Genomic DNA, 26,021 nt, shown 5'->3' with positions numbered 1-26,021 from the left:
AAGCTAACTTCTTAACCAGAATTCCCCAAAGCCCTTGCCAACCTTCTGCTCTTATTTCCTGATCATGACTCTGCTATTTGTCAGAACAAGTCTCATTCCCACAGGCAGTGGCTCAAATCACAAAATTCATAGAAATTGTGGGAGTGAAAAGCCTCCAGTATATGTGGCTACCTCCATTATAGCTTGCTTCTCTTACTATGATTCATTCATAGCTTCCCTTGGTAATGCTCTGTGGGGTTTTGTTGAAGCTCTTCACATCTAATGTATGTCTTTTGTTATAATTCTAGTCTATTTCTGCTTTTAACTATTCATGGGGACTGAGGGCAGAGAGGGAGAGGGAGAGGGAGAGGGAGAGGGAGAGACAGACGGAGAGAGAGAGAGATAAAGGGGATGGAATAGATCAAAACTGCCTTCATAATAGCTTGAAGACTCATGTTAAGGTCTGCTGTCTTCATTAAGACAGGCTTTTTTTCTCTAGGAGGAATAGTTTCCATTCTTATAGTATTTGTTCATAAGTCCTATTTTTTTGTTCTTATAATTTACTTATTAAATGTCAAATCTTCATAACCATCAAAAGGCAACATCAGTTAATTGCCCTTTTGAACAAGGAGTTGTGATAATTATTTTGTAGAGTAACTTCTGTCTTTTACTCTTACATTCATATATATTAATATATAACATATTAATATGTTAAGTAATTAATAATTGACATATATGTTTATATAATATATATTCATATATATTATATTCTTTCCCCCCTCCCCCTAAGGCTGGGGTTAAATGACTTGCCCAGGGTCACACAGCTAGGAAGTGTTAAGTGTCTGAGATCAGATTTGAACTCGGGTCCTCCTGAATTCAGGGCTGGTGCTCTATCCACTGTGCCACCTAGCTGCCACCTAGCTGCCCCCTATATACTATATTCTTAAATGGTTATGGTCAATGCAGATAAACATATAAATTGGGATATAAACTGATGGAAACAAAAAAGCAAAGACAGGAACAAAAATATTTATGCAACTCATTTTGCTCTTTGTGAATTATGTCCTTTTAAAAATATCTATAGCCCATTGGTGAGAAAAAAGGTGACTATCAGCATCTCAGCCCTGAAGTGGGTGGAATTCTTTGAAAGTGAGAAGGGTATTATGAAGGGTAGAACTGGAGTGAAGTGGTATTCTAGGCAGTGCTATATATCACATTTCCCAACAGTACAGTATGTTGGAAATAGCATTGGTCCTAGAGTGAAAGATCTTGGGTTCACATCCCATTTTTTGTATTTATAACTAGTGAAATCTAATTTTTTTTTTTTTTTTTTATGTGTTGAGTAATGTTCATTTTTTTTTTTTAATTTTTTATTTTATTTTATAATTATAACATTTTTTTGATAGTACATATGCATGGGTAATTTTTTACAACATTATCCCTTGCACTTACTTCTATTCAGATTTTTTCCCTTCCTCCCCCAACCCGAAATCTTATTTTTTAAAAAATTCTCTCTTACTTATTCTTATTTATATTTATATAACTTATTATATTTCTGGGCCTCAGTTTTCTCAAGTGTAAAATGAAGAGATTAGATCTCTTTTTTGGTACCTTGACCTATAAGCTATCATCTTGGCCACTGCCCTCTCACTATGTGGGTATAGAGAGGAAGAAGGTAGGATCCTAACTGGGGAGGAATTTATGATTTAATGGGGTTAACAGAAGGCAGATTTATAGATTTGAGAATAGTCCCACAGCAAGACATAAATATTAAGTGTAGTGAATTTCAGGTAGGCAAAATGCAAGTAGAGAGAAAAATAGAAATTTAGAGTGATCAATACTAGATAGGATTTCTAATTAAACAAGTTTTTGTGGAGAAGGTGAATTTTGGATGGAATTTTGATGGTTAGGCAAAACAGAATGGAGAATGTTATATGTACTTTACTTGGAAAAAGCCCTGGGAGGTTGGATTTGGTTGAGGGCCCCACCAGAACTTTTGAATTATTCTGAGATTAAGTCTTTTTTGACCCCGAGTGGTTCTGGGCCTAGTACAATTATTTTTTTGAGGCAATTGAGGTTAAATGACTTGTCCAGGGTCATACAGCTAAGAAATGTTTTTATCTGAGGCCAGATTTAAACTCAATTCCTCCTGATTCCAGGGCCAGTGTTCTATCCAATGTTCCATTTAGCTGTTCCTGAATCTCTAGTACAATCTTGAACAAGACATGACTCACGAGCAGTTGAGTCTACACTTGGGTTTATTCTGGTTAAAGGGAACAATGTAAGAGAAGGTATAAAGGTTAAAAAAGGATTTACTCTTCTAAAGGGCAGGGCTATGTAGGTGATATACTTAGTGACTGTAGAGCCCATTCACAATGTTATACTTTATAAATAGCTTAGTGAGAGAATATAAACTAAGAACTTTTAAGCCAAAGATAGGTCCTAATATAGTATGTTCTAGAGAATATTAATTAGAGTTTTTATGGAAAAGGAGTGATATAGTAGAAGCAATAGACAAGAAAATTATTAGTGACAGTACCAAAGTATAGGAAATAACTGTTTTTGATGAAGGAGTTGCAGAGATTACATGGTCATTGCTTATAGAGAAAAAGGGGCACAGCATAGGAAGCAAGTGGCAGTAGGATTTATGGATTAATTGGACAGAGAGGGTTAAAGATGTTTGTAAACTTGCAAAGGGGCCCAATTAAAAAGACATGTCACTTGTGAGCTAGACTCCTGTACTGTGTTTATCTTGAGCGCATTTTGCAATAAAAACCTTTAAATCTCATATCCCCAGCCAACGTTATTACCAGAACATCAGAATTTAGCTGACTTGGGACTCCTTCTCTTCAATTTTTTTTCTAGGAACCTCTTTAAAAGGGACCTCTCCTCTCTTTTAAACAGTTAGGATAACAAGACATCAATCAGATAGATATAGGGCAGATTAATTTTATCAAATAAAAACATAGAATGAGCTCATAGGAAACCCCCTGACAATCAAAAAAATTGGGGGATAATGCACAGGGAGGGGCTGGTTCTTATGCAAGGTCATGCAGCCACAGAAGTAGATCTCAACAGAGATGGGAAAGTTGAGCTGAACTAGGACAGGGTAACCATGGGGGAAATGTTGAGTCTTGAGTTAGGATGAGTCACTGGAGTCCCATAGACAATTGGGAAAAGTCTGAGGCTGACAAGCTTTTGTACATGATATTATACTGGAGGAAAGGGAGACTTATTTTATATTTTGTTTTAAGGGCCAGCATGTCCCACTGACATGGAATATAAGGAGTGTATGTCACCTTGTGCCAGAACCTGTCAAAGTCTACACATCAATGAAGTATGTCAGAACCAATGCATTGATGGCTGCAGCTGTCCTGGTAATAAATTTATCGCTTTATTTACTTATCAGATCCCTTGGCAGAGGTTTTGGTTCTGGGGTGTGAGATGAAGGAGACTTGTGTTTTGTTCTCCTGTCTCTGAAATCAGAGGTCTTTTCTTTTTTATTTAAAGCCTTTGTACAGTGTGATCAGGATAGCACTGGTACTTTCTTTTAAATTTTGCCATTTGTTGGTGTGGATGAAAGTGCTTCTGTTTAAGACAACAAAGGGGAAATGGTCCAGGCTCCCAAGGTAACTTTGTGGAGGGAGCATGTGTTTATGTTTTACCCTTTTGTCTTTTCTAATCAGCAGTGAAACTCGTGGCTGGCATTGGACGGAAGACTCTTCCAAATGGTTCCAGAGCTCGTCATTTTGACTAAGCTGAAAAATAGCTTTGACCCAGATATAAAGACATTTGACAATAAGAAAGCATTTTGTTAGTTTTGGGGAAAGTATCTGTTAGTGTATGGTCAGTGATCTTGGTCTGAGGACCTCTAGCTTTGACTATGCTACCTTGGACAAAACTCTTTTTCCTCTTATGCTTCAATATCTTTCCATTGCAGGAATAACTGTTCTTGTTCACTCTGTAGATTTAGATGTTGAGGTAAGATTGAACAAGATCACATAAACTTTGAGAATTTTTCTTAGAAAAACCTATAAAAACACTGGATTTAGAAACTGAGAATTGAGCTCTACTTCTTAATATTTTTGTTGCTTTGGAAAATTGACTTGACCTACTCAGGGATTCAGTTTATCCAGCTATAAAATGATTGGATTGGATTAGATGATATCTAAAGTCTCTAATAGTTCCAACTTCTAAGGTTTTTGCAGATTATTCCATATGGCATAATGTACATTATAATTTTTTTTTTTGATGTTTTCTCCTTGAAACAGAGGGGAAGCTGCTTGACAATGGCTTTTGTGTGGAAAGCTCAGAGTGTTCCTGTGTGCATTCTGGGAAACACTACCCACCCGGCTCCTCCATTTCCCAGGACTGCAACACATGGTAGGTAGAGGGCAAAAACCTGACTGTGAAGATGGACCCATTTTAGAAGGTGGAAGCTGCATGAGGACAGGCCAGGGACTATGGATCTGGGAAAGTAGAAAAGGAACAGAGTAGGAGACAGGATAAGGAAGATTGAAAGCTAGCAACGTGTGATATGTTAGGAAGACTTGGCTGTAAATGGCAGAGGATTGAGAAGGAGACAAATTTGGGGCCAGAAGTCATTTGATAACCAGCCTAAGACTAAAGTGGAATAAACTCTTCTGTTCTGGAGATTTAAGAAGAAAGCTGACATGCAAACAGCCAGCTTGGCTTCTCATCTCAGGCCTTTAAAAATAAACAAACAAGTAAAAACTAAAAACTTGTCCAACTTTAATGTGTCACTATCTTAACTGAATGGTTCTCTTCCCAATTAACCTCATACAGGACAATGGGAAAAAACAGAATCCAATGGAAAAAAAAATTGAAAGCTGTTTCTACTTAACCATACTTAGAGGGACCCTTTTTCATCTCATTTTCTATCAGCTTACTCTACTTCTTGATATCCTGGGTATTTTTACTTGGAGCTCTGCATTTGTGATGGGACACCCATCCCTGAAAAGTTCTAAGAATTCCTCATTTCCCAGTTTCTCTCTCTCATCTCTTTGAGAGAGGCCTTCCCTATTAATTGTTTCATGTAGATCAGGTGGAAGATTCAAGGATAAGAATTCTGGAATCCTAATAATTCCAGAGTCATCAGAAATCAGAGATTCCTTAAACTTCTCCTGGCAAGGGTTCTTTGGCACTTAACTATATCTCTGTGTTCTTCATTCCTATTTTTTCTTTTTCCCCCCTCTCTGTACTGCCTTGTAGCCAAGGATTTCCTCCCTTCATGATATAGATCCCAAAAATTTCAGTGCATTTTTAAAATTTAAAATGTTTTTAATGATGTTTATTTGATATTTAATGATATTTATAATTTGAATGTTTTATTTGAAGCAATACATTTCCTGTGCCAAAATTTAATTTAGTTTTTAATAAAGTACTAAGATATATATATATATATATATATATATATATATATATATATATATATATATATATTCAGCAGGAAAAAGAGGAAGAAAAGAAAACATTAAAAAAATAGTAGTCCTATTTTTAATAGTCCAGTATGGTAGATGCTATACATAATACATTTTATTATAATGTGACAATTAACTGAAGAGTGATAAATAATTGCCACAAAAAATTAGAATATATATATATATATATATATATATATATATATATATATATATATATATATATATACACATACATATATATATGTGGCTGCCTGGTACCTCCAATATTAGGGAAATGGATGACCCAACCTTACTGGGCTTGCATGTTAAGCTAATCTACAAACTGTGGCAATGTGGAACTCCTCACTTATCAGAGCAATAACTATAATAGGTAAGAAACAGAGCTTGTGTGGCCAGTAAAAGGGGTCTCAGTCATGGCTTTCTGACTAGTTTTCTACCTCTAAGACTACAGACAGGTGTAACAGGGATTTGTCAGCAAAATATGGTTGTTTCACAGGTCATGAATATTTCTATTTGGTGCAGTTTTAAACTATTAAAGTTTAAGATTATATTGATACTTCTTAAGCTTTAGTAGATTAAAACATTAAGATTTTTTTGGGGGGATCACCCCCCCAAAGATTCTTTTGATTTTTTAAAGTTTTATTTTTTGGGGTTCCTTTCTCCTAATGTTTCTTATGGTTCATGCTTCTTAATGAATCAATCTTTATCAGTTAGTCAACAAGCATTTATGTAAAGAGCTAGCTTTTTTGTCAGGCACTTAGCTAGGTGCTTTGGAATAAGACAGCAATGAATCTGTTCCTGCCTTTTAGGATATTACATCTATTGGGGAATCAACATATAAGACCATTTGGGGAGGGGCAGGCAAGAGGTGGGACACTGGCAACAGGAGAATCTCAAAGAAGTTCTTATGTAGGAGAAAGTCTCCTAACTTTATTTCCTAGTATTTTATCATGGCAGACTTAGTTGGGAGCTAAGCATTAGCTATTAGCTGGAATTCATCTATGTACATTTAAACTTATAACATGTATATGTTTCTTTTTCCCTCCCTGACAGCATTTGTCGGAACAGCCTGTGGGTCTGTAGTAATGAAGATTGCCCTGGTAAGTCTTGTGCAAGTCCTCTTCTATTTCTTTCTGAATTGGAGAATAGAGTCCTGTTACAGCAGCCCAGTGGCAATGTATACTGAGTACCCATGGTATACCTGACATTAGGAAGACTCATCTTCCTTTGAGTTTAAATCTCAGACATTTGCTACTGTGTGACCGTAAGTCACTTAATCATGTCTGCCTCAGTTTCTCCAACTGTGAAATTAGCTGGAGAAGGAATAAGCAAACCATTCCAGTATGTTTGCCAAGAAAATCCCAAATAAGGTCATGAAGAGCTGGATATGTCTGAAAAAAGACTAAATAACAACTTGCTACAGATATAGGTGTATAGAGAAAACACTCCCTCTTTTTATTAGTTAGTTTCTGCAGTAAGTTAGCTTTTAGAAGCCTGAAAAGCTAAATACGTTTGGGCTAATAGAGAACTGATGTTCTAGCATCTGTGATAGAGGAGGGAAGAGGGAAGGAAAGGAGTGGTGCTATAGAGATTAAAAGAGAAAATGGAATTGGACTCAATTAAGGTTTTTGTTTTATTCCATTGGACAAATGGACTCCTTTCAGAAAGCTGTTGTACTTTAGGGATTAAAAGAGAGAACACAGTTGGTTTTTGTCTTTGATGTCTTTTCCATTGCTTGCTTGCCCAGAGGAATAATTTTGGGTGGGGCTGTAGGGATTTGTAATAGTCTGTGCTGATGGAGCCAACAGGAAATGTAGTTTTAAAAGCATCATTCTAGATTTGGAGGGATGAGAGACCTTGTGGAATCTTGTACTTAAAGTAGACAGGAGATTCCTCTAAATATCCAAACAGAAACTGGCCATGGGACCCACAGTCCCAAGCACCCTTATTAGAAAGTCTAACATTACCTATGGTTAGTACACTATGGATGACAGTGGATAGATAATGGATAGAATGCTGACTTCTGAGGCAGTAAGGCTGCCTCTGACTCATGATGGCTATGTGAACCTAGACAAGCCACTCAACTTCTCAGTAGCCCACTAGGTAGCTCTCTGAGACTATACATTGCAAAAAAGATTGATAGAAGAAATATAAGACTAAAGAAACTCTAATGTAAGGGTTAGGGAGAAGAAGGATGGAGGAGAGAGAAGGTGATGTTATAGAGGGAATTGATTTGTGTGCAGCTGTGACTTCATGTGATGACAGGATGATAGATCTGGTCCTGGGCAAAATTGTGTTGGTAAGATTTGAATGTAGTTCTTGCCTCCTTTTACTTCCCAGAATCATTCCTTATGAGACAAAAAAAAAAAAATATCCTCAGGAAAAGATTTAGTAAATGAATTCACACTGAGGTATGAATGATTAATTTGGCTTAATAAGTTACTCCCTTCCAGGGAGATTTGCATTTTAACAAGGAATATAGTCATCAACCAAAGAAACATCTATTAAAAAAAAAGATAATGCCTTAAACTTAAGATGATTATTAAATTTAAAGAATCAGAAAGGACTAAGATGAATTGGAGGCAGCTCTAATTGTAGAATTTCAAGCATCATCTTAAGAGATGAGGGAGTTTTTTTTTCATATAGGGAAGTTGGGGGTTTTCTTTCAATCATTTTCTTTAGTCATGTACAATTCTTTATAATTCCATTTGGGGTTTTCTTGGCAATAATACTGGAATAGTTTGCAATTCATTCTCTGGCTCATTTTAAAGATGAGGAACTGAAGTAATTAAGGTTAAGTGACTTAATCAGGGTCACACAGCTAGTATGAGTCTGAAATAAGATTTGAACTCAGAAAGATGACTCAAGTCTGGTACCATCTACTGCTCCCCTAGTTGCCCTTGGGGCTTTCTAATGTCCCTGAATTAATTTCATGTGGCCAGTTACCTACTTAGGACACTGTCTCTGAGAGTAAATATTTAAAGCATTTAATATAGACAGTACTATATAGCTGGGCTGATAATAACAATATTGGTGTGCATTTATATTGTATTTTGAGGTTTTGAATATCTTTATAACGGTTCTGTAAGGTAAGCAAGCAGTTCAAACACTGTGCCAATTTTGTAGGTAAAGAAACTATTGTAGAGGAGTAAATTAATATGTTATAGATCACATCATTTTTAAAGATTTTTATTTTTTAAAGTGTTAGTTCTTCTTTTCAACAATGAGGTGATTCAGACCAATTCCAATAGACTTGTGATGGAGAGAACTATCTGCACCTAGAGAGAGAACTATGGGCACTGAATGTGCATCAAAGCATAGTATTTTTTATCTTTGTTGTTGTTTGTTTGCTTGTCTTTTCTTTCTCATTTTTTCCCCTTTTGATCTGATTTTTCTTGTCTAGCAGGATAAATGTGGAAATACAATTAGAACAACTGCACGTGTTTAACCTATACTGGATTACTTGATGTCTAGGAGAGGAGGGAGGGAGAAAATTTGGAACACAAAATTTTGCAAGTGTGAATGTTGAAAACTATCTTTGCATGTATTTTGAAAAATAAAAAGCTACTATTAAAAAAAATAAAATGTTAGCCTTAGGAAAAAGAGTCATGGCAGAAGGGAAAGGAAGAAAAATGATAGAGACAATGAAACCTGGTGGGAGAAACTCTGAAGAGACTCTCAGGATTCGGGCTCAGCCAGAGCTCTGTAATCTGAGAAGGGAATTCTGGGTATTTGTCTCAAAAGTCTCATACTTTCCTAGTACAGAGAAAAGCTCTCTAGGCGAAGTTGTTACTCCCTTTTTTTCAGAGCATTTCCAATGTGTTCTAACATCTCTCTTTAATTACATATGATTCAAGTTCTGTCTAATCCTGGCAGCATTTCCGACAATTGGCTAGCCAAACTCCTCTTTTAGAACTGTAGACCTTACAATACAAGGGAACTGAAAGATTCATAGGAAAATAGGATTGTCTATTTTGAACTAGAAATGAGTAAACTGAGACCCAAAAGTGTTCCATTTACCAAGGACCTTTTTAGGTGCTAGCACTGTTCAAGGGTTGTGCCAACTTAATGGTTGTGTCTGGACTCAAACCACATATCTCGACTCTTAGTTCTTCCAGCTGACTACATGGTCGATTAGTGTCTTCAAATAGCGTCTATTATTTCTCCAAAACAAAATTCACTCCTTGAAGACTTCTCCAAAATGCCAATGACAAGTTCTAAGGTATATGAGACTGCTTGTAATTTTTGACTGATCACCTGACTTTGTATGAAATTTATCTTTGCTCTTGTTTAGTTTTGTCTGACTCTTCATGACTTTATTGGCGGTTTACTTGGCAAAGATACTGGAAAGGTTTATCATTTCGTTTTCCAGCTCATTTTACAGATGAGGAAACCGAGGCAAACAGTTAAGTGACTGCCTAGAGTCATGTACTAGTGGGTATCTGAAGTTAGGTTTGGATTCAGATATTCCTGACTTCAGGGCTAGCACTCTATCCACTCTATTCCCTAGTTACCCCCAATTCATCTTAGTCCTTTGTGATTCTTTAGATTTAATAATCATCTTCTTTTAAGTCTAAGGCATTATTTTTTTAAATAAATGTTTCTTCTAATGAAAACACATATGCATTTAGGCTTGGTGGCAAGTGTGAGCTTCTGCATATATCATATATTTCTGGGATCTAAAGGATATCAGAGTGATCCTTAAAGAAAGGCCCATAAGACATTTTAAAGGCTCCCGTCCATGATCTCTTTGTGTTTGTTTCAAAAAAAAAGTTTGTCCTGGGGAAAGAAGTAAATTTGCTAAGAGCAGACACTGATATTTTCTTAGTTGGATTATATGAGAAACAATAGGATTAGATAGTTTGGACAAAAACTAAATTAGCTCAAATAAGTGAGCACTAAATTGGAGACTTAGGAAGAAAAACCAGGGATCTTAAATGTGTATACTCAGAATAAGAACCTTACATTTCTACGATGCTACACATCTTTCGAATGTTTCCCTTTTAATCATGCAATTAAGTCATGTAATTTAATCAATCAGTCAACTGGCATTTATTAATTAAGGGCCTACAGTGTTCCAGGCACTGTACTAAGTATTGGGGATGCAAAGAAAGGAAATAAACAATCCCTGCTTTCAAGCATCCCACAGTCTAATGTGGTAGACAGCATGCAACAGTTATGTGCAAACAAAGATGATTTGGGATTAATCTCAGAGAAAAGGCATTCAAATGAAAGAGGACTAGGAAGGACTTGGTATTATAATGGAGAGAGAACTCAGCCTGGAGTCAGGGAAAACTGAGTTCAAATTCAACCACAGAACTTATTCGCTCTGTGACTTTGAGCAAATCAGCTTCCCTGTTTGTCTCAGTCTCCTCATCTGTAAAATATGCTGGAGAAAGAAATGGCAGACTACTTTAGCATTTTTAACAAGAAAACCCCAAATGGGATCATGAAGAGTTGAACACATCTGAAAATGACTGCACAACAACACAAATGTAGTTAAGTAGCACCTAGCTCTTAGGGTTCTTGTTAGGATCAAATGAGATAATGGTAAAGTTCTTGGAACATAGTTATATACTACTACTGTTACTGTTGCTGCTGCCACTACTACCACTTCTTTCACTACTACCTCTTCCACTACCATGACTCTTCCTCTTTCTCCTACTGTTACTGTTGCTGATGCTGTTGCTACTATTATCCTTTTGTTGCTACTATTAGGACTGACGCTGCTACTACTACTACTGCTATTGCTGCTGCTGCTGCTGCTGCTGCTGCTGCTACTACTACTACTGCTGCTCCTGTTGCTGCTGTTATATTGTTACTGTTTTTACTGCTGCTACTACTGCTATTGCTACTGTTGTTGCTATTGCTGCTGCTACCACTACCATCACCACCTCCATCACTATTACTACTACTACTATTACTACTACTACTACTACTACTACTACTACTACTACTACTACTACTACTAATTTTGTGTTTGAGAAAGACTGGGAGAGGATGAGTGACTTCTCCATAGCTGTACAGTTGGTAAATGACAGAACTGGCATTTGAACCCAGAGAGCTCCTGCTAACATCATAGCCTAACAAAGAGACCCCTGCATGTAGAGTCCAAAGGAGAGTCTTTATATCCCAGGTATGCTGGGAACTAGTTGCATGAGTTTAATTAGGCAAGAAATTTCACTTCTTGGTTTTATCATTTGTAAAATGAGGATAAAAATGCCAACACTACCTTCCTCAAAGGATGTCTCTGAAAATACTTGATTAACCTTAAGATTCTGTGGAAATGATAGCTTTTTATCCAACAGGTAAGAACCCCCCCCCCCCCAGCTCATTTTTACTGACCAGATCTGTTGTGCCCAGGAGTACTGGGGAATGATTCTTTTCAACCTCCCTCCTCATTCCCCAGGCTCCTCCACTATCTTAGGCATCTACTTGGGAAGAGGGTGGGTTTTAGTTAGTCTGGCAAAATCTGTCCTCTTTTAAAAACTGATATTGATCTATGGTAGAACCAAGGGACAAATTGCAACATAACATCTCAATGACCAGGGGGTTCTCTGGCTTCCTGCAGTTCCAGCTTCTTCCATGGATTGTTTGAATGAGATAAGCTAAACACAATATTTAGATTTCTACTTCTTCTGACTCTAGGACCCCTAAATTACAAGTGTCTGAACAGGAAACTGGCTCAGGGTATCAGATAGCATCTCTAGGACCCATTTTACTTTCAGTAATTTCTAAATCTTCTAATGACCTCTCTTTTCCTGGGCAACATTAAGGGGAAAGAGGACTAATTTCTTTTTGAGATAAGAACAGCATCCAGAAGAAGGAGAGGGACGGGGAGGAACTCCCACCCATTTCATTGCAAAGGGGCCAAGGCATTTGACAGGAATTCCTTGTTTGTATATCTACGTTATTACTAGTTTCCTAAGGCTTTTTTTTTTTTTTTTTTTTTTAACCTCCTGGATACTTTTCCCAGCCATATCGCTGGATCAACACTTTTAGCATTCTTTTAACCAGCCTTTCTCCTTTTTTCTCTTCCTTCCTTCTGCTCTTGTGTATTCCCATCATATCTACAATGAAGGCTTCCTTCAGAGTCTTGGGTAAAATGACTTCCTACTCCTTCTCTTTCCTATTTTCCCCTAAGGTAGTTAGAGATGTGGGGGAGTACTTGGGGCAGTATTGTTAGAGAGAGTAGACACTGGGTGTCCTCTCATAGATCCTGTGGCATGGATCTTAGTGGTTCAACCCTTATCAAGATCTATGGGACTGCTGCTCCTAGGAGAAACTCAGATGTCCTTCCCTTTCTCTTATTTCTAAAAAAGACTAGGTAGAAGCTTGGAAGTATAGGTAACAGTTTCATTTCTTTAGCTATCTGAGGGGCAGTTCTAGTTTCTAAACAGATAAAAGAGTTGCTCATTTCCTAAGATCTACTGGACTGTCTGCTTTTAACTTTTATACCTGATGAATACTTTGACTGTCTTTGGGTATGGGAGGGTTCCAACCAGGGAAACTAACAGGCCTGTGGAGACTCAAAGAGAAAGGCTCCAGCCTAGATTCATCAAAGAGAGTCCAGCTTTAAACAGAAGGATAGATGGAATCTCCCTTGTTGCCCTTGGTGACTCCCTGGCTGTCTGACAGGGCCTATTGTTAGCCCCTGGACAGAAGCCAGGATGTTTCTGGTTATAGGACTATCTCTTAAAGAGACCCCGGTCCTTAGATCTAGACTGTTATTTTCAATCCCTAAAACTCAGTACTTAAGGAATTTCTTTTTTAGAAATGATATGGTATATCTGTCTATCTATTTATCATGTATTTATGTGTGTGTATATCTATACTGTAGCTGCAGTACTCTACATATATATGTTTTATATATATACACTAATAAATATATACATGTTATTAATTTTAGAGATGAAAAATCTTTATACATATTTTTCTTTTTCTTTAAAGTCTACAACTATAGGGACAAAGATGAGAATAGACAGAAGAAACACTACAAAGAGAAATTGGGAAGAATTCCAGGCTGCTCTTTCAGCCTCAATGCATCCATTGTGGGCAGTTGCCTCAGGCCAAGAGCAGGGGGTGCCCTGAGCAAAGGGGAGGAGTAGGGAGCATTGGAGTGTTGGCAGAGACCCCAATCTGGACAAATGCCCCCTAGAATGTGGTATGTCTAGAAGGCAGCAAACTAATCCCAGGGAGCCAGAAGGTTGGGACAGAGAGACTAAGGTAACATAGTAGGCCTAAGGGAGTATTTTGGGGTGGGGAAAGGGTTTAGTTTTTAACCCACAGACAGTGTCAGCCTGGGCAGGGTATTTAAGTTGCTGATGTCGGTACTTCCCAGGCACCGGTGATGAGATCATGGCCAGATGGCGTTCCTAGCCCTTCATTGGTCCAGGATGCAGTCATGGGGCTAGAACTGTAGGAAGGCAGCTGGGGCATATGAACAGGATGGGGGGAGTGGGGAATTGTGAGGTTACTCTGAGAATTGTCTCTTTCGAGACCTGGTGAAAGTATAGGGTACTGAACTCTCCTCTGGAGTTTCAAGAATTCTTAGGGATCATTGGTATTGCTCACTTGCTATTCAAAATACCTGGTGATGTATTTTATCATACTTGCCTTTTTGCCTTATTCAGAAATTATAATAATGGGTTCAGTTAAGTCCTGCAAATCTAGCTCAGAAATCACAACTCAAGGACATTTAAAAATAACACTCTTTATGAATGTAGCACCTGGACCCCCTAGAAAGCTACCTGATGTTTGAGGCATTCTATGGGTCAGCATCTCAAACCATAGCTAATAACCCCTCACTAATGTATTTATTTTATAAGTCAAGTGGAGGGCATATTAGCTTAAAGTTATAGACATTTATGAAATAATACAACAAATAAAGTAATAAAGAAAAGTCTCCTATGCATTTATCAGGTGTACCTTTTCCCAAATGACCATACCTCCAGTGGAGGAGGGCATATACATATACAAATACATACTTAAGGAAAACATTTGCAGAGCTCCCACAAAGATAACTTCTGTGTCCAGGGAGCATTTATTGGACACAAGGGTACACATTCCAGGAAACCAGTGTGGTCAGGGTACATGTTATGGAGTACCCAAATATAGAGATCAGTGTGTCCAGGGTGTGTTCATGATTGGGAGAACTCATACAGAATCACGGATCTTAGGTTCTTAAGTCTTGATCTAGGAGGAACCCCAGAAGCTACCCAGACACATTCAGAACTGCAGTGATCCTTACTTGCTGCTGATGTCCCTGTGTTGCTTTCTACTATTTTTTTTTCCTGACCATCATTTCTTCTGAACTGTTCTCTGATAACACGAATCTGCTACTTTTTGCTGTAACCTACTGGGGTCTATCAACTAATAAAAAAGAGGGCATAGCTAGGTGACCTCAGATCCTTATTAGCTGTGGATCCATGGTGAATCACCTAACCTGCTTGCCTCAGTTCTTCATCTGTAAAACTAAGCTGGAGAAGGAAATGGCAAATCACTTCAATACCTTTGCCAAGAAAACCCCAAAATCGGTCATGAAGAGTTGGACATGACTGAAATGATGGAACAACAATAACAACAACAAAATCTCTTTGTAGCAGGGAATAATGCAGCCAGATGTTTTAGGGCATTACTTAGAGCTGTGAGCCACCACACCCAGCCAAGCCAGCCAACTAAATCCCACAGAATGTCTCAGGCAGACATTTTATGTCTTCTTTTGAGCAATTTACTCCTGGTACAAATTCAAGATGCTTGGCCCCAGACAAGTATCTGAATTGGGGGTAGAAAATTCCTTCTCATTCTTGTTAAATAAATCCCTGATGTCATTCTATGTGCTTGAAATGGAGATCATGTTCCCCAAATCTGAAGGCAAGTAATGTTAATTATAATTCTCAGAGCAAGAAATAGAAAGGGAGAATAAGGGGAAAGATGATGGCTAGGGAGAAAATAAGGATGCAGAGCTCCATGAAGTTCAGAGTTGAGTGGTTCAGTTCCTCCTGGGCTTGAATGGCCTCCAGAACGATAATGGGGAGGGCAGAACATAGCAGCAGCAGTAGGATAGAAAATGACTGTGGAGGTGCAAGGATGCATGGCCCTTGGCAATTCCCAGACCAAGATTTAATGATCTTTTCAATTATATCATAACTTCTTTCTTACTGCACTTATCATAATCTATCTTGTGTTGTGCTGATTTTGTATCTGATAATCAGGTCATCAAACAGAACACTGGCTCCTCTGGAGTCATGGGTTTTATTGTTGTTCACTTGTTTTAGCTTACTCTGATTCTTCCTAACTCCATTTTTTTTTTTTTTATTTTGGCAAAGATACTAGAATATCTTGCCATTTTTTTGTTTTTTTTTTTTTTTTCTATGAGGAAACATGACTAAGTGACTTGTCCAGAATCACACAGTTAGTTAATTTGAACTGAGATTTGAACTCAGGAAGATGAGTCTGTCTACTCTATTCACTCTTCGATCTAGTCTCTCAGAGGACCTGGATTCAAATCCTTCTCTGATATTTACCTATATGATCTTGGGCAAGCCAATGAACTTCTTTGGGCCTCAGTTTCCTCATTTGTAAATTAAAGGGGTTTGGACTGTATGGGCTCTGAGATTCAGACCTCCTTAGGATTTTATTATTTCTCCTAGCAGACTGAAAGGTCTTTGAGAAAACACCTTTATTTTATTCATCTTAGTATTCTGTCCTGCAGTATTCCATAAAGGTTTGATGAATGAATGAGTACAAGAAGAGTCTGTTTCAATTTCTTTAAAGTTTCTCAGGCTGCATTGGAAAGGAATATTCTTAGAAACGTAGAAAAATTGATTTGCTGATAATTTTGCCTTGTACCCTTTCCATATTTTATGAAATTCTTCTCTTCTTCTTCCTCTTCTTTGTATTCCTCCAGGGGAGTGTCTGGTAACAGGTCAGTCCCATTTCAAGAGTTTTGACAACAAGTACTTTACCTTCAGTGGAATTTGCCAATATTTATTGGCTCGGGATTGCCAGGATAATACCTTCTCTATCATCATAGAAACCGTCCAGGTGAGTTGCTATTTGTGCCCAAATGAATGGTTGGGGGAGGAGATAGTGAAAACTCCTTCTAAAGCAATGGGAGCACAGAGGCACTGTATTTATATGAAAGAAACACATCTCTTTTCCAAGTATTTTATTTTGTCTTCATTAGACAAATAGTGTCTAAGACTAGGGAAGTTTTAGTTTCATTGTACTAGAGTAAGATTGCTCAGATTCCATCTGGTTTTATATGTTTAGTTTTAGGGGTTATACTTTAGGACAGACAAGGATAAACAGAAATGAGTCCAAAGGATGGTGATGATGAAAAGACACAAAAGCATGCCTTAAGATGATTGATTGAAGCAACTAGAGGTGATTATCCTTTAAAAGAGAAGACATTGTGAATATAATAACTATCTTCAAAAATTTGAAGGGTTTCCATGTGGAAGAAGGATTACTTTGGCCCAAAATGAAACCCTAGGACTAGTGTGAATCTTGATTTTCAGGGAAGTTTATGGATTTAGAGGTCATCAAATATAACTCCCTGCCTTAAGTTTGGTTAGGTTAGGTGATCTCTAAAATCTCTTTGAGGTCTGAGATTTCACTATTTCATCCAGCATCTCCTTTAGCTTGAAATCCATCCCTATTATCTTTATTGGAAGGAACTTGAAGAAATCCCTTAGTTTGTCCTGGCTCCAGGAAGGACAGATCAATTAGGTTACAATCAAGAGGCCTTAAATGGTTTGTATTCTAGTCACTTGCTGGGATTTAATAGTCTTTTCTCTTTGCCACAGCAAATGAAGGTCAAATAGCATTATAAGAGTTTAATCACATTTAAACATATATACATATACACACACACACATATATAAACAACATAGCAATGGTGGACATTGGACCTCCCAAAAATGGTGTCAGGGGAGAGAACAGGAACTTGGACGATAAATAGGGCCAGATTCTTTAGGGAATTGAGAAATTTCTGTTCCTGAGTGGGGATAGTTTTAAGGATAATGGGATGGGGGTGAGTATTTTAATTTTATGTAAATTTATATAACAGATATATAATTTTGTTATGCCTCTCTTTGCATAAATACACACACACACACATTTGTTGGTTGTTTGTATCTGTGTAAAATCCTCATCAATTTTCTCTCTCTCTCCAGTGTGCCAATGACCCAGATGCTGTTTGCACTCGTTCTGTCACCCTCCGGCTCCTCCATCTGCACAACAGCATGGTGAAATTGAAGCATGGGGGGGTGGTCTCACTGGATGGACAAGACATTCAGATCCCCCTAATGCAAGGTAAACATCCCTTGTATCTCAAGGGTAGGGTTAGTGCTTTTCCCTCTCTTCCTCCATATTGAATGGCTCACTTCTTCCCATATTCTTATCTGTTTGTTCTCTTTCATGTTTAAGATTTTGTTTCTTCAAAATTGCATGAACTCTTTTCAAACTAACTCCATCTTCATGGACTCTATGTATTCTAGCAAAGCCCTTGTATTTAAAACTAGTGTTGTATGGTGAGGGAAATATGCATTTATTAAGTGCCTACTATGTTCCAGGTACTGTGCTAAGCATTTTTTATAAGTAGTATCTCATTTCATCTTCACAACCTGGGAAGTAAGTGCTACTATCATTTGAGGAAACTGAGATAGGTAGAGATTAAATGACTCATCCAGGATAATATTACTAATATTTGAGGCTATATTTGAATTTAGGTCTTTTTTATTCCAGATCTAGAATACCAGGCACTTTGCCCTATAGCTACCTAAGTGAAAAGAAGATAAGCTTTTAGAAGATCTTCTTCCAATCTTTATTTTGTCCTTTACTAGTCGTGGAACTTAGGCAAATCACTTAACCAATTGGTCATCCACTTGCTAATGGCATTACCTCCCTGATGTCATGGTCTTCTTCCAGAATGAAGGACAAACCATAACATCTGTAAAGTGGGGCTTAGAATCCAACAGAATAAAATCCACAGAGTTGTCATCTCATAAGGTTGTTTTGAAGCTCATGTGAGCTAATGTGTATGAAAGGACTTTTAAAGTTATAAAACACTATACATATATGGCAGAGATTAAAAAATAACACACACACACATATATAAACCTATATATTATATTATCTATCTATCTATCTATCTACTGCCTATTTGTCTACATATCTGTCTACCTACCTACCTACTTACCTACCTACCTACCTACCTACCTACTTACCTACCTATCTATCTACCTACCTAACTACTTGCTTACCTACCTACCTACCTACCTACCTACCTACCTACCTACCTACCTACCTACTTACCTACCTATCTACCTACCTAACTACTTGCTTACCTACCTACCTACCTATTTACCTATCTAGCTATATGTAAAAAAACTATAAATTGCCACATACAAAAAAATACACAGAATCTGCTGTGATAGAAGAAATTTCTTCATCTGTCTGTTTTCTTTAACCAGTGAAATCACAAATCTAGTTTTTAATTTCAAAACACAGATGAAATGAGCATTCTATTGCAAACCCTGCTAGTCAATCTTAATACACAGCGGCCTCTGTCACCCTCTGGTGGCAACAGAGAGACAGTGCAAGATGTGGGATGCAGATATCTTCCCCCAAACTCCTTTTGACTTCTTTCCTGGGATGCCCAACCTCCCCTACACCCCGCTGCGTTTTTCCATTGTTAGAGCCATCCTCATGTTGCATTACCTAAATCCTGCTGCCTACTGTGTTTTAGGAGATCTCAGGATCCAGAGGACCGTGATGGACTCCCTGCGCCTTACCTATGGAGAGGACCTGCAGATAGACTGGGATGGGAGTGGGAAGCTGCTGGTGAAGGCAAGTCTCCTTTGAGAGCCTCCCCCTCATGTCCAACAGCCAGGGGCTCTCACAATGTCCCCTTATGCTTGAAGCAAGACTGGCTTTGTGCGATGGGGAAAGAATCTCATTTTCTCTGTTAAGCCTCTCAGAGTTAAGAACAGGATTCTCTTATTTCCTGTATCTGGTTTTTGGTTTCTGGCTGCTGCCATTTATGGAGGTTCTTTAGCTTTAGGGATTCCGAAGATCCCAAGGTGATAAACCCTAAGGGTAGAGTGATCTTTTATCACAGGGTCAGAGCCATAATAGACATTCTTAATATAGAGTCTATGAATTTATTTTAAAAATATATATTGAAATATTTCTATATGATTAGCTTCTTTTATAACCCTATATACTTTATTCTATGTATCCAAAAGCATTCTGAGAAGTAACTCATTGACTTTACCAGGCAATTAGACCTCAAAACAGTTTAACAACCTCTGGCCTAGAGGGTAGAAAAAATGGGGTGTCAGGAGAAAGAAGAGGAACGTAGTTAGTAAAATCAAGAAATCCACAATTATACTTCAGTTACTTTGCATTTTGTCCAGAGATGATTTCCTATGTTAAGTAATGTTCTGAGAACCTAATCTCATCTTTCACAGAAACATAGATTTACAGCTCTTAGAATCTGGAAAAGATCCTAAAATGAATCCCATTGGGCCTACTCTTAGAACTCTGAGGACCCAGGGTAGTTTTTTGGGTTTGGGTGAGACCCACAAGAGTGAAAGGTAGCCCTCTTGGGATGTACTTCCCAGTCCTGGTGCCAAATAAAACCTTATCTATACAATGTGGGAAAAGGGTCTCAATTTAAATTTAATAAGGGGTTATTGTGGACATAAACTGATAAAGGCATGAATGATGGGAAATTAGAAATAGTCTAGGGGTTGCTACAGTTGTAGTTTGCATTATGGATCTCCAAGGTCATCAGGATAGAGCACTGGAAGACTGAGATTCAAATTCTGCCTTAGATGTTACTACTTGTGTGGGCCCCTGGGCAAAATGCTCTTCGTTTCTGTAAAATAGGGAGTTATGTACCATGGCGTCTAGAGTCCTTCAGAATTGAGATAGTCTTCCTGGCACATGCCCTCAGACTCATTGCCAGTCATTCTGCCCTATTTCCTCCAGTCTCAGGCCACTCTTCAAAGCTGAGCCATTTGGGGCTCATTGATGCTTTGTGTATAGTTTGACATTCAGGGGCTAATGGGTTTTGGGAAGGCTAATACATGTATCTGGAGAGACGCTCTTATCTCTGGATTGTTTTTCTATTCTTTAATCTTAAAATAATTGTTTATCCTGATCCCAAGTGAGTGAGTCATGCAAGCTTATTTTCCTACTTATGCTTCACTTATTCCTTCCCAATCTTCTTCCTTGAATTCAGGAGAAGCAGTGTTTTCTTTCTCCATTCTCTCCATAAGTATGCTGGCAGCCATTCAGATGGACAATTTGTTCAGTGGGACTGAATTAATGTTCTTATTAGATGCTTTGAGATCCCTGAGGAAAGGTCAGTCACTTAAGATTGAATCCTCAATGCCCATTGTTTGCCAAGCCTTCTGTTTGGTGCTATGGGGAGCAGTAAAAGAAATAAGATAGATAGTGAGAGTTCCTATTTATTAAAGCTTTATTTCTCTCATTACATTTGAATCTCTCATAGAGAAGGTAGTAAAAGTATCACATTAAAGATGAAAAACAAAACAAAACAAAACAAAACTGAGAAGAATATAGTTCTTGAGCAGCTAATGACCTGATAGGAGGGACAGAGTGCTTACACAAAGAAATCCCACACAACAAATAGAATATATATATATATATATATATATATATATATATATACACATACATATACATATATATATACACACACACATATATATACATATATATACATATATACATATATATATATATATATATATGCACTCAACATATATTCAAGTTGGAGTATATGGAAAGAATGTATTTGGAGTCAGAAGATCTAGGTTTCAGACAGTTATTACCTTGCCTCAGTTTCTCCACGTGTAAAATGAGTGGAGTGGATTAGTTTGGCCTCTACAGTGCCTTCCAACTCTAGAGCCATGAGTGAGGTAGTTACTTTATTTGTAAAATGAAGACGTAGAACTAGATCATCTCATCTTATGCTTAAATTCAGCATAGGATAAATACATAAATGCTGAGGGATCACAGTCTAGTGGGATTAATTGGGGAAAGTTAATATGGAAGTGACATGCTTTGAGCAAAGGTCTCTTTTTGAGAGGAACTGATATAGAGGCAGTGCACTAGACCTGGAAGGAAGAAAGGAAATAAGTATTTATTATTAATAATAATTATTATAGCTAACATTTATATAATGCTGACTATGTGCCAGGTACTGTGTTAAACACTGTATAAGTATTATTTAATTTAATCCTGGTGTGTGGTAGAAAGGTACTATTATTATTATCTCCATTTTACAGTTGAGGAAACCGAGGCAGCCAGGCTTCAGGCTTTTCCTAGGTTCATCCAACTATCTAGTTAAATGACTGAAGTTCAAATGTAGATCTACCTAACTTCAGGTCCAGTACTCTACCTACCATCTAGCTGCCTCTTGGAGGAAGGGGACCCTTATGAGTTATCTGACAGTAGGTAAGATATTTTCCCTTTGGGACATTGGCTTCCTCATTTTACAAATGAAGACCATAATATCTACATGATCTACTTGATAAAGTTGTTATGAGGAAACTGCACTGTAAACCATAAAGTACTATATATGTGGGAGTTGTTATTATTAGAATAAATGCTTGTTGTCTTGTTCTCTCTAATCCAAAATTCCATTATTCAGGGTTTTGAAAGCAGATAAATAGATTGGCAGAGAAAATGAACTGCAGAAAACTCTCATTTTTCCAGCATCCTGAGGTTCAGCTGCTTTTTATTAAATCTAGATTTATTTTTGAATCTGAAAGCCATTTGATTATAACAATCATTAGCAAAATGAAATGGTTGCTGCTTGGAAGAGCTCTCTCAGCCAGTCTTGTCAAATCTTTCCTTAGCTGTCTCCAGTATATGCTGGGAAGACTTGCGGCCTGTGTGGAAATTACAATGGCAACAAAGGAGATGACTTTCTCACCCCTTCGGGGCTGATAGAGCCTTTGGTGGAAGATTTTGGAAATTGCTGGAAACTCAATGGAGATTGCCAAGATTTGCTGAAACAGGACAGTGACCCTTGTAATCTTAACCCTCGATTAAGTATGTATTCCCCGAAGGAGACTGGGCAGTGACTGAATCTGATTATCTTAAATTGTGTGTAATAGTGGGGTACAGAAGGGAGGACTGGGTTGAGGCACCTGTTATAGTCAACTCTTAATTATATGCATATTGCATATTTTCTAGGCAAATCTGCATTTTTTTTTTTTTTTACTTTCCACTGGCTTTTCTCTATCACAGAGGCTCAACTTTTCTTTCTTCTTCTTCTTTCTTCTTCTTCTTCTTCTTCTTCTTCTTCTTCTTCTTCTTCTTCTTCTTCTTCTTCTTCTTCTTCTTCTTCTTCTTCTTCTTCTTCTTCTTCTTCTTCTTCTTCTTCTTCTTCTTCTTCTTTCTTCTTCTTCTTCTTCTTTCTTCTTCTTCTTCTTCTTCTTCTTCTTCTTCTTTCTTCTTCTTCTTCTTCTTTCTTCTTCTTCTTCTTCTTCTTCTTCTTTCTTCTTCTTCCTTCTTCTTCTTCTTCTTCTTCTTCTTCTTCTTCTTCTTCTTCTTCTTCTTCTTCTTCTTCTTCTTCTTCTTCTTTCTTCTTTGTATCATCAATTCCTTTAGCAAACTGATGAGCATTTCTATAAACTATGGACATTTCTTTAGAATTATATTTTTAAATGCACATAGAATAAAGTACAGGGGCTTACAAAGCAATTATTTTGAAATAGTTTGTCTATAAAAAATTTCATGGGCCCTAAGGTAAGCATCCTTGTTCTATTATCTAATAAAAATGATATATAATGAAAATAATCCTTAAAAACTTTGATGATCCATGGATGGGAGTACTCCCTTCATTGACACAGATTGCCAGTATGTCCATATCTTAGTAGATAGTCTTTGGAAATTGCTATGGCTGAAAAAATTTAGTGTCTAATGGTCATGTTTTGAAAAACTTAGCCAAGAATCCCTGGGATATTAGACAGAGTAAGCATCATCCAAAACTGAGCTCAAAGTCTCTTACAGCTCCAAATCTGGAATCTTATGAACCTTTCCGGCTTAGTAGGACTTGCTACAGGCAGGACATTACAGTGAGAAAAGGGAGTATGATTCAAATGGAGAAATATTGAGAATAACTCATGTCTATGAGGTGCTTTTCATTTTAAGGAATGTTTTCCTCCCAACAACCCCAGGAGGCAAATTATGCAATGATTATATTACTCTCATTTTACAAATGAGAAAACTGAAATCTGGAGAGGAGGGGCAATTTGTCCAGGTTAAACAAGAGACCAAGATACAAACCCTGGTCTGCTGATACGAAATATATCCTTATCCATCACACCCCAACTGACAACTTCTGGTCCATCTACCCCAATCTTTATACCTAAGGAATACAAATTCCCTTTTATTAAAAGCCTGGGTCAAGCACCTTATAATAGACTGTCTGACACAGCAGAATAAGTCAGAAGGCCAGGATGCAAATTCTGGCTTTGCTGCTTACTACTGCATGTCATGTTGGGCAAATAACTCCCTTCTCTGGGCTCCAGTTTATTCATCTGTAAAATGAGTGGATTAGGTATTGAAGTTCCTTCCCAGTACTGAATTGTATTGCTGTGATTCAGAAGATCTATCAAGCTGAGGAGATATATATATATATATATATATATATATATATATATATATATTATATATATGTATGTGTATGTATATATACACATTATACAAATACACATATATATTTATATTATAGTATAGTTCAAAAACAAGTTCTTTTAAAAGCATTTTTATGCCATTATGGATCAATTGCTACATTGGATTACACTTTCTTCCAACATTATGTATAATTGAGAATTGACATTATTATTATTTGGTTTGTTTATGAGTAACACTTGTGCATGACTGGTGTACAACATCTGCCATAGTGTCAGGGGAAAAAGCATTACAACAGGCTCTCTGCTTGTCTTTCCTTTAAGCCAAATATGCTGAGGAATCTTGCTCTCTCTTGACGTCTTCCAAGTTTGAGCCGTGCCATCCTGTGATCAGCCCAACTCCCTACTTGAAAAATTGCCACTATGATGTCTGCTCTTGCTCCAATGGGAAAGACTGCTTGTGCTCCGCAGTGGCCAGCTATGCCTCAGCCTGTGCCAGGAAGGGCATTATGATCGAGTGGAGAGAGCCAGGCTTCTGCGGTGGGTACTATTTCCTTCTGATGCACAGAGCCAACTGAGCAGTTTTCTGGAGGCCTGAGGAGTGATATATATGGGGCTTTTCCCAGCTTGGTCCAAGTCATAGTAGTGACTTGTATTTGTAGAGTTGTAACTAGGGTGGAGTAACTGGAGCTTTTTTTCCAGGGTGCTAAATTTAGAGTGTGCTAAAGCACTTGAAGTTCTCTGGTTATTTAAAAACAATAGAGCTTAACACCAAGATAACAAAAATAATTGGGTAAAATAGAAAGTTGCCAGGCCAGAATGAAAACCAGAGTGTGCTCTCCCCTTCCTTCTGCTCCTATCTATCTCAACTGCAGGGGAAAACATTTTCTTCCTATCTCTAAATATAGGAATACTCAGTGCTCTTACACAAATCCCTAGTTGGTTATATATATTTTTTTCTGAAACAATATTTATTTTTAAAATTCAAATACATATGATTATGTCACCTAAATTCATTATTTCATCCATTTTTTACATATTTTTACATACATTTACTTTTAAGAAACACATCTGAGGATGCAGGGAAATGCAAAATAAAAATAAAATAATACTCATATTGGCTATGTGTTCTTGTTTCTATATTTGTATAGAACATTTTATTTTTTCTAAAACACTTTCCTAGACATGATCTCATTTGAACAGAGTTGGAGAGTGGGGCCTTTCAGGAGTTGACTGTATTATTTCAATCACAGCCAACTTTGTCTTTCATCTTATGTACCCCTGGGACTGGAACAATGGAGGCCTTTGTTCCTGGGAAATCTTGATGAAAATACCCTGCTTTATATTGTTCTGCCTTGCTTGAATTTTATTTCAGAGGATCTTTTGATTTTATTAGTCAGGGGTTTCTCTGCATTGATAAAGATCAAAATCCCTCCATATCTTCTCTTTCTGAGGGAAAGGGTCTGCCCCCTATACCAGAGGTCTTCCTGGGACTTGCTTGACATTTGTCAAAGGCAAGACACTTTTTTGGCTTTCCTGGGTATTAGTCTAGTGCCATCTTATTCCTGATGTGGGAGTCCACTTGGAAAGTGAATTAGAACTGAAAAAGATGGGGGGAAATAAAAGAAACTATTCATTCATGGTTTTTAATGGTTTTCTTAAATTTCCCAGGTGATGTTCACTTCCATGACTATATTTGCTCCTATAGCTACATTGCAACCATTTATATAGCTAGAGAGTGACTTTTTTTTTTGAATGCTCATCAGCTGATAGCCTGGAGAAAATATCTTTCTTGTGCCTTTGGGACCTTGATTGAAAATTATGGGAGCTAAACAGGGATTGCCAAGACATCTAAGCTAATGACTAGAGCACTGAGTTTGGAATTAGAGAATCTAATTCTAATTTGACTCTGACATTT

At 37.5% G+C, this 26,021-nt stretch overlaps 1 protein-coding gene across 1 annotated transcript in view; it reads left to right on the top strand.

The window, feature by feature from the left end:
• VWF (von Willebrand factor) overlaps positions 1 to 26,021 on the top strand; it is a 203,412-nt gene that overhangs the window by 52,008 nt on the left and 125,383 nt on the right. Inside the window, exons 8-15 of the mRNA XM_074269040.1 lie at positions 3,234 to 3,356; positions 4,251 to 4,362; positions 6,477 to 6,523; positions 16,333 to 16,469; positions 17,603 to 17,741; positions 19,177 to 19,277; positions 22,322 to 22,517; positions 24,428 to 24,643. Of these exons, the coding sequence (XP_074125141.1) occupies positions 3,234 to 3,356; positions 4,251 to 4,362; positions 6,477 to 6,523; positions 16,333 to 16,469; positions 17,603 to 17,741; positions 19,177 to 19,277; positions 22,322 to 22,517; positions 24,428 to 24,643 (1,071 nt within the window). The remainder of the gene's footprint in view (positions 1 to 3,233; positions 3,357 to 4,250; positions 4,363 to 6,476; positions 6,524 to 16,332; positions 16,470 to 17,602; positions 17,742 to 19,176; positions 19,278 to 22,321; positions 22,518 to 24,427; positions 24,644 to 26,021) is intronic.

This window comes from Sminthopsis crassicaudata, chromosome 5 (genome assembly GCF_048593235.1).
Source record: "Sminthopsis crassicaudata isolate SCR6 chromosome 5, ASM4859323v1, whole genome shotgun sequence".
Lineage (NCBI taxonomy): Eukaryota > Metazoa > Chordata > Mammalia > Dasyuromorphia > Dasyuridae > Sminthopsis > Sminthopsis crassicaudata.
Note: the sequence above shows the minus strand (reverse complement) of the source record. Positions and strands in the feature narration are given on the sequence as shown.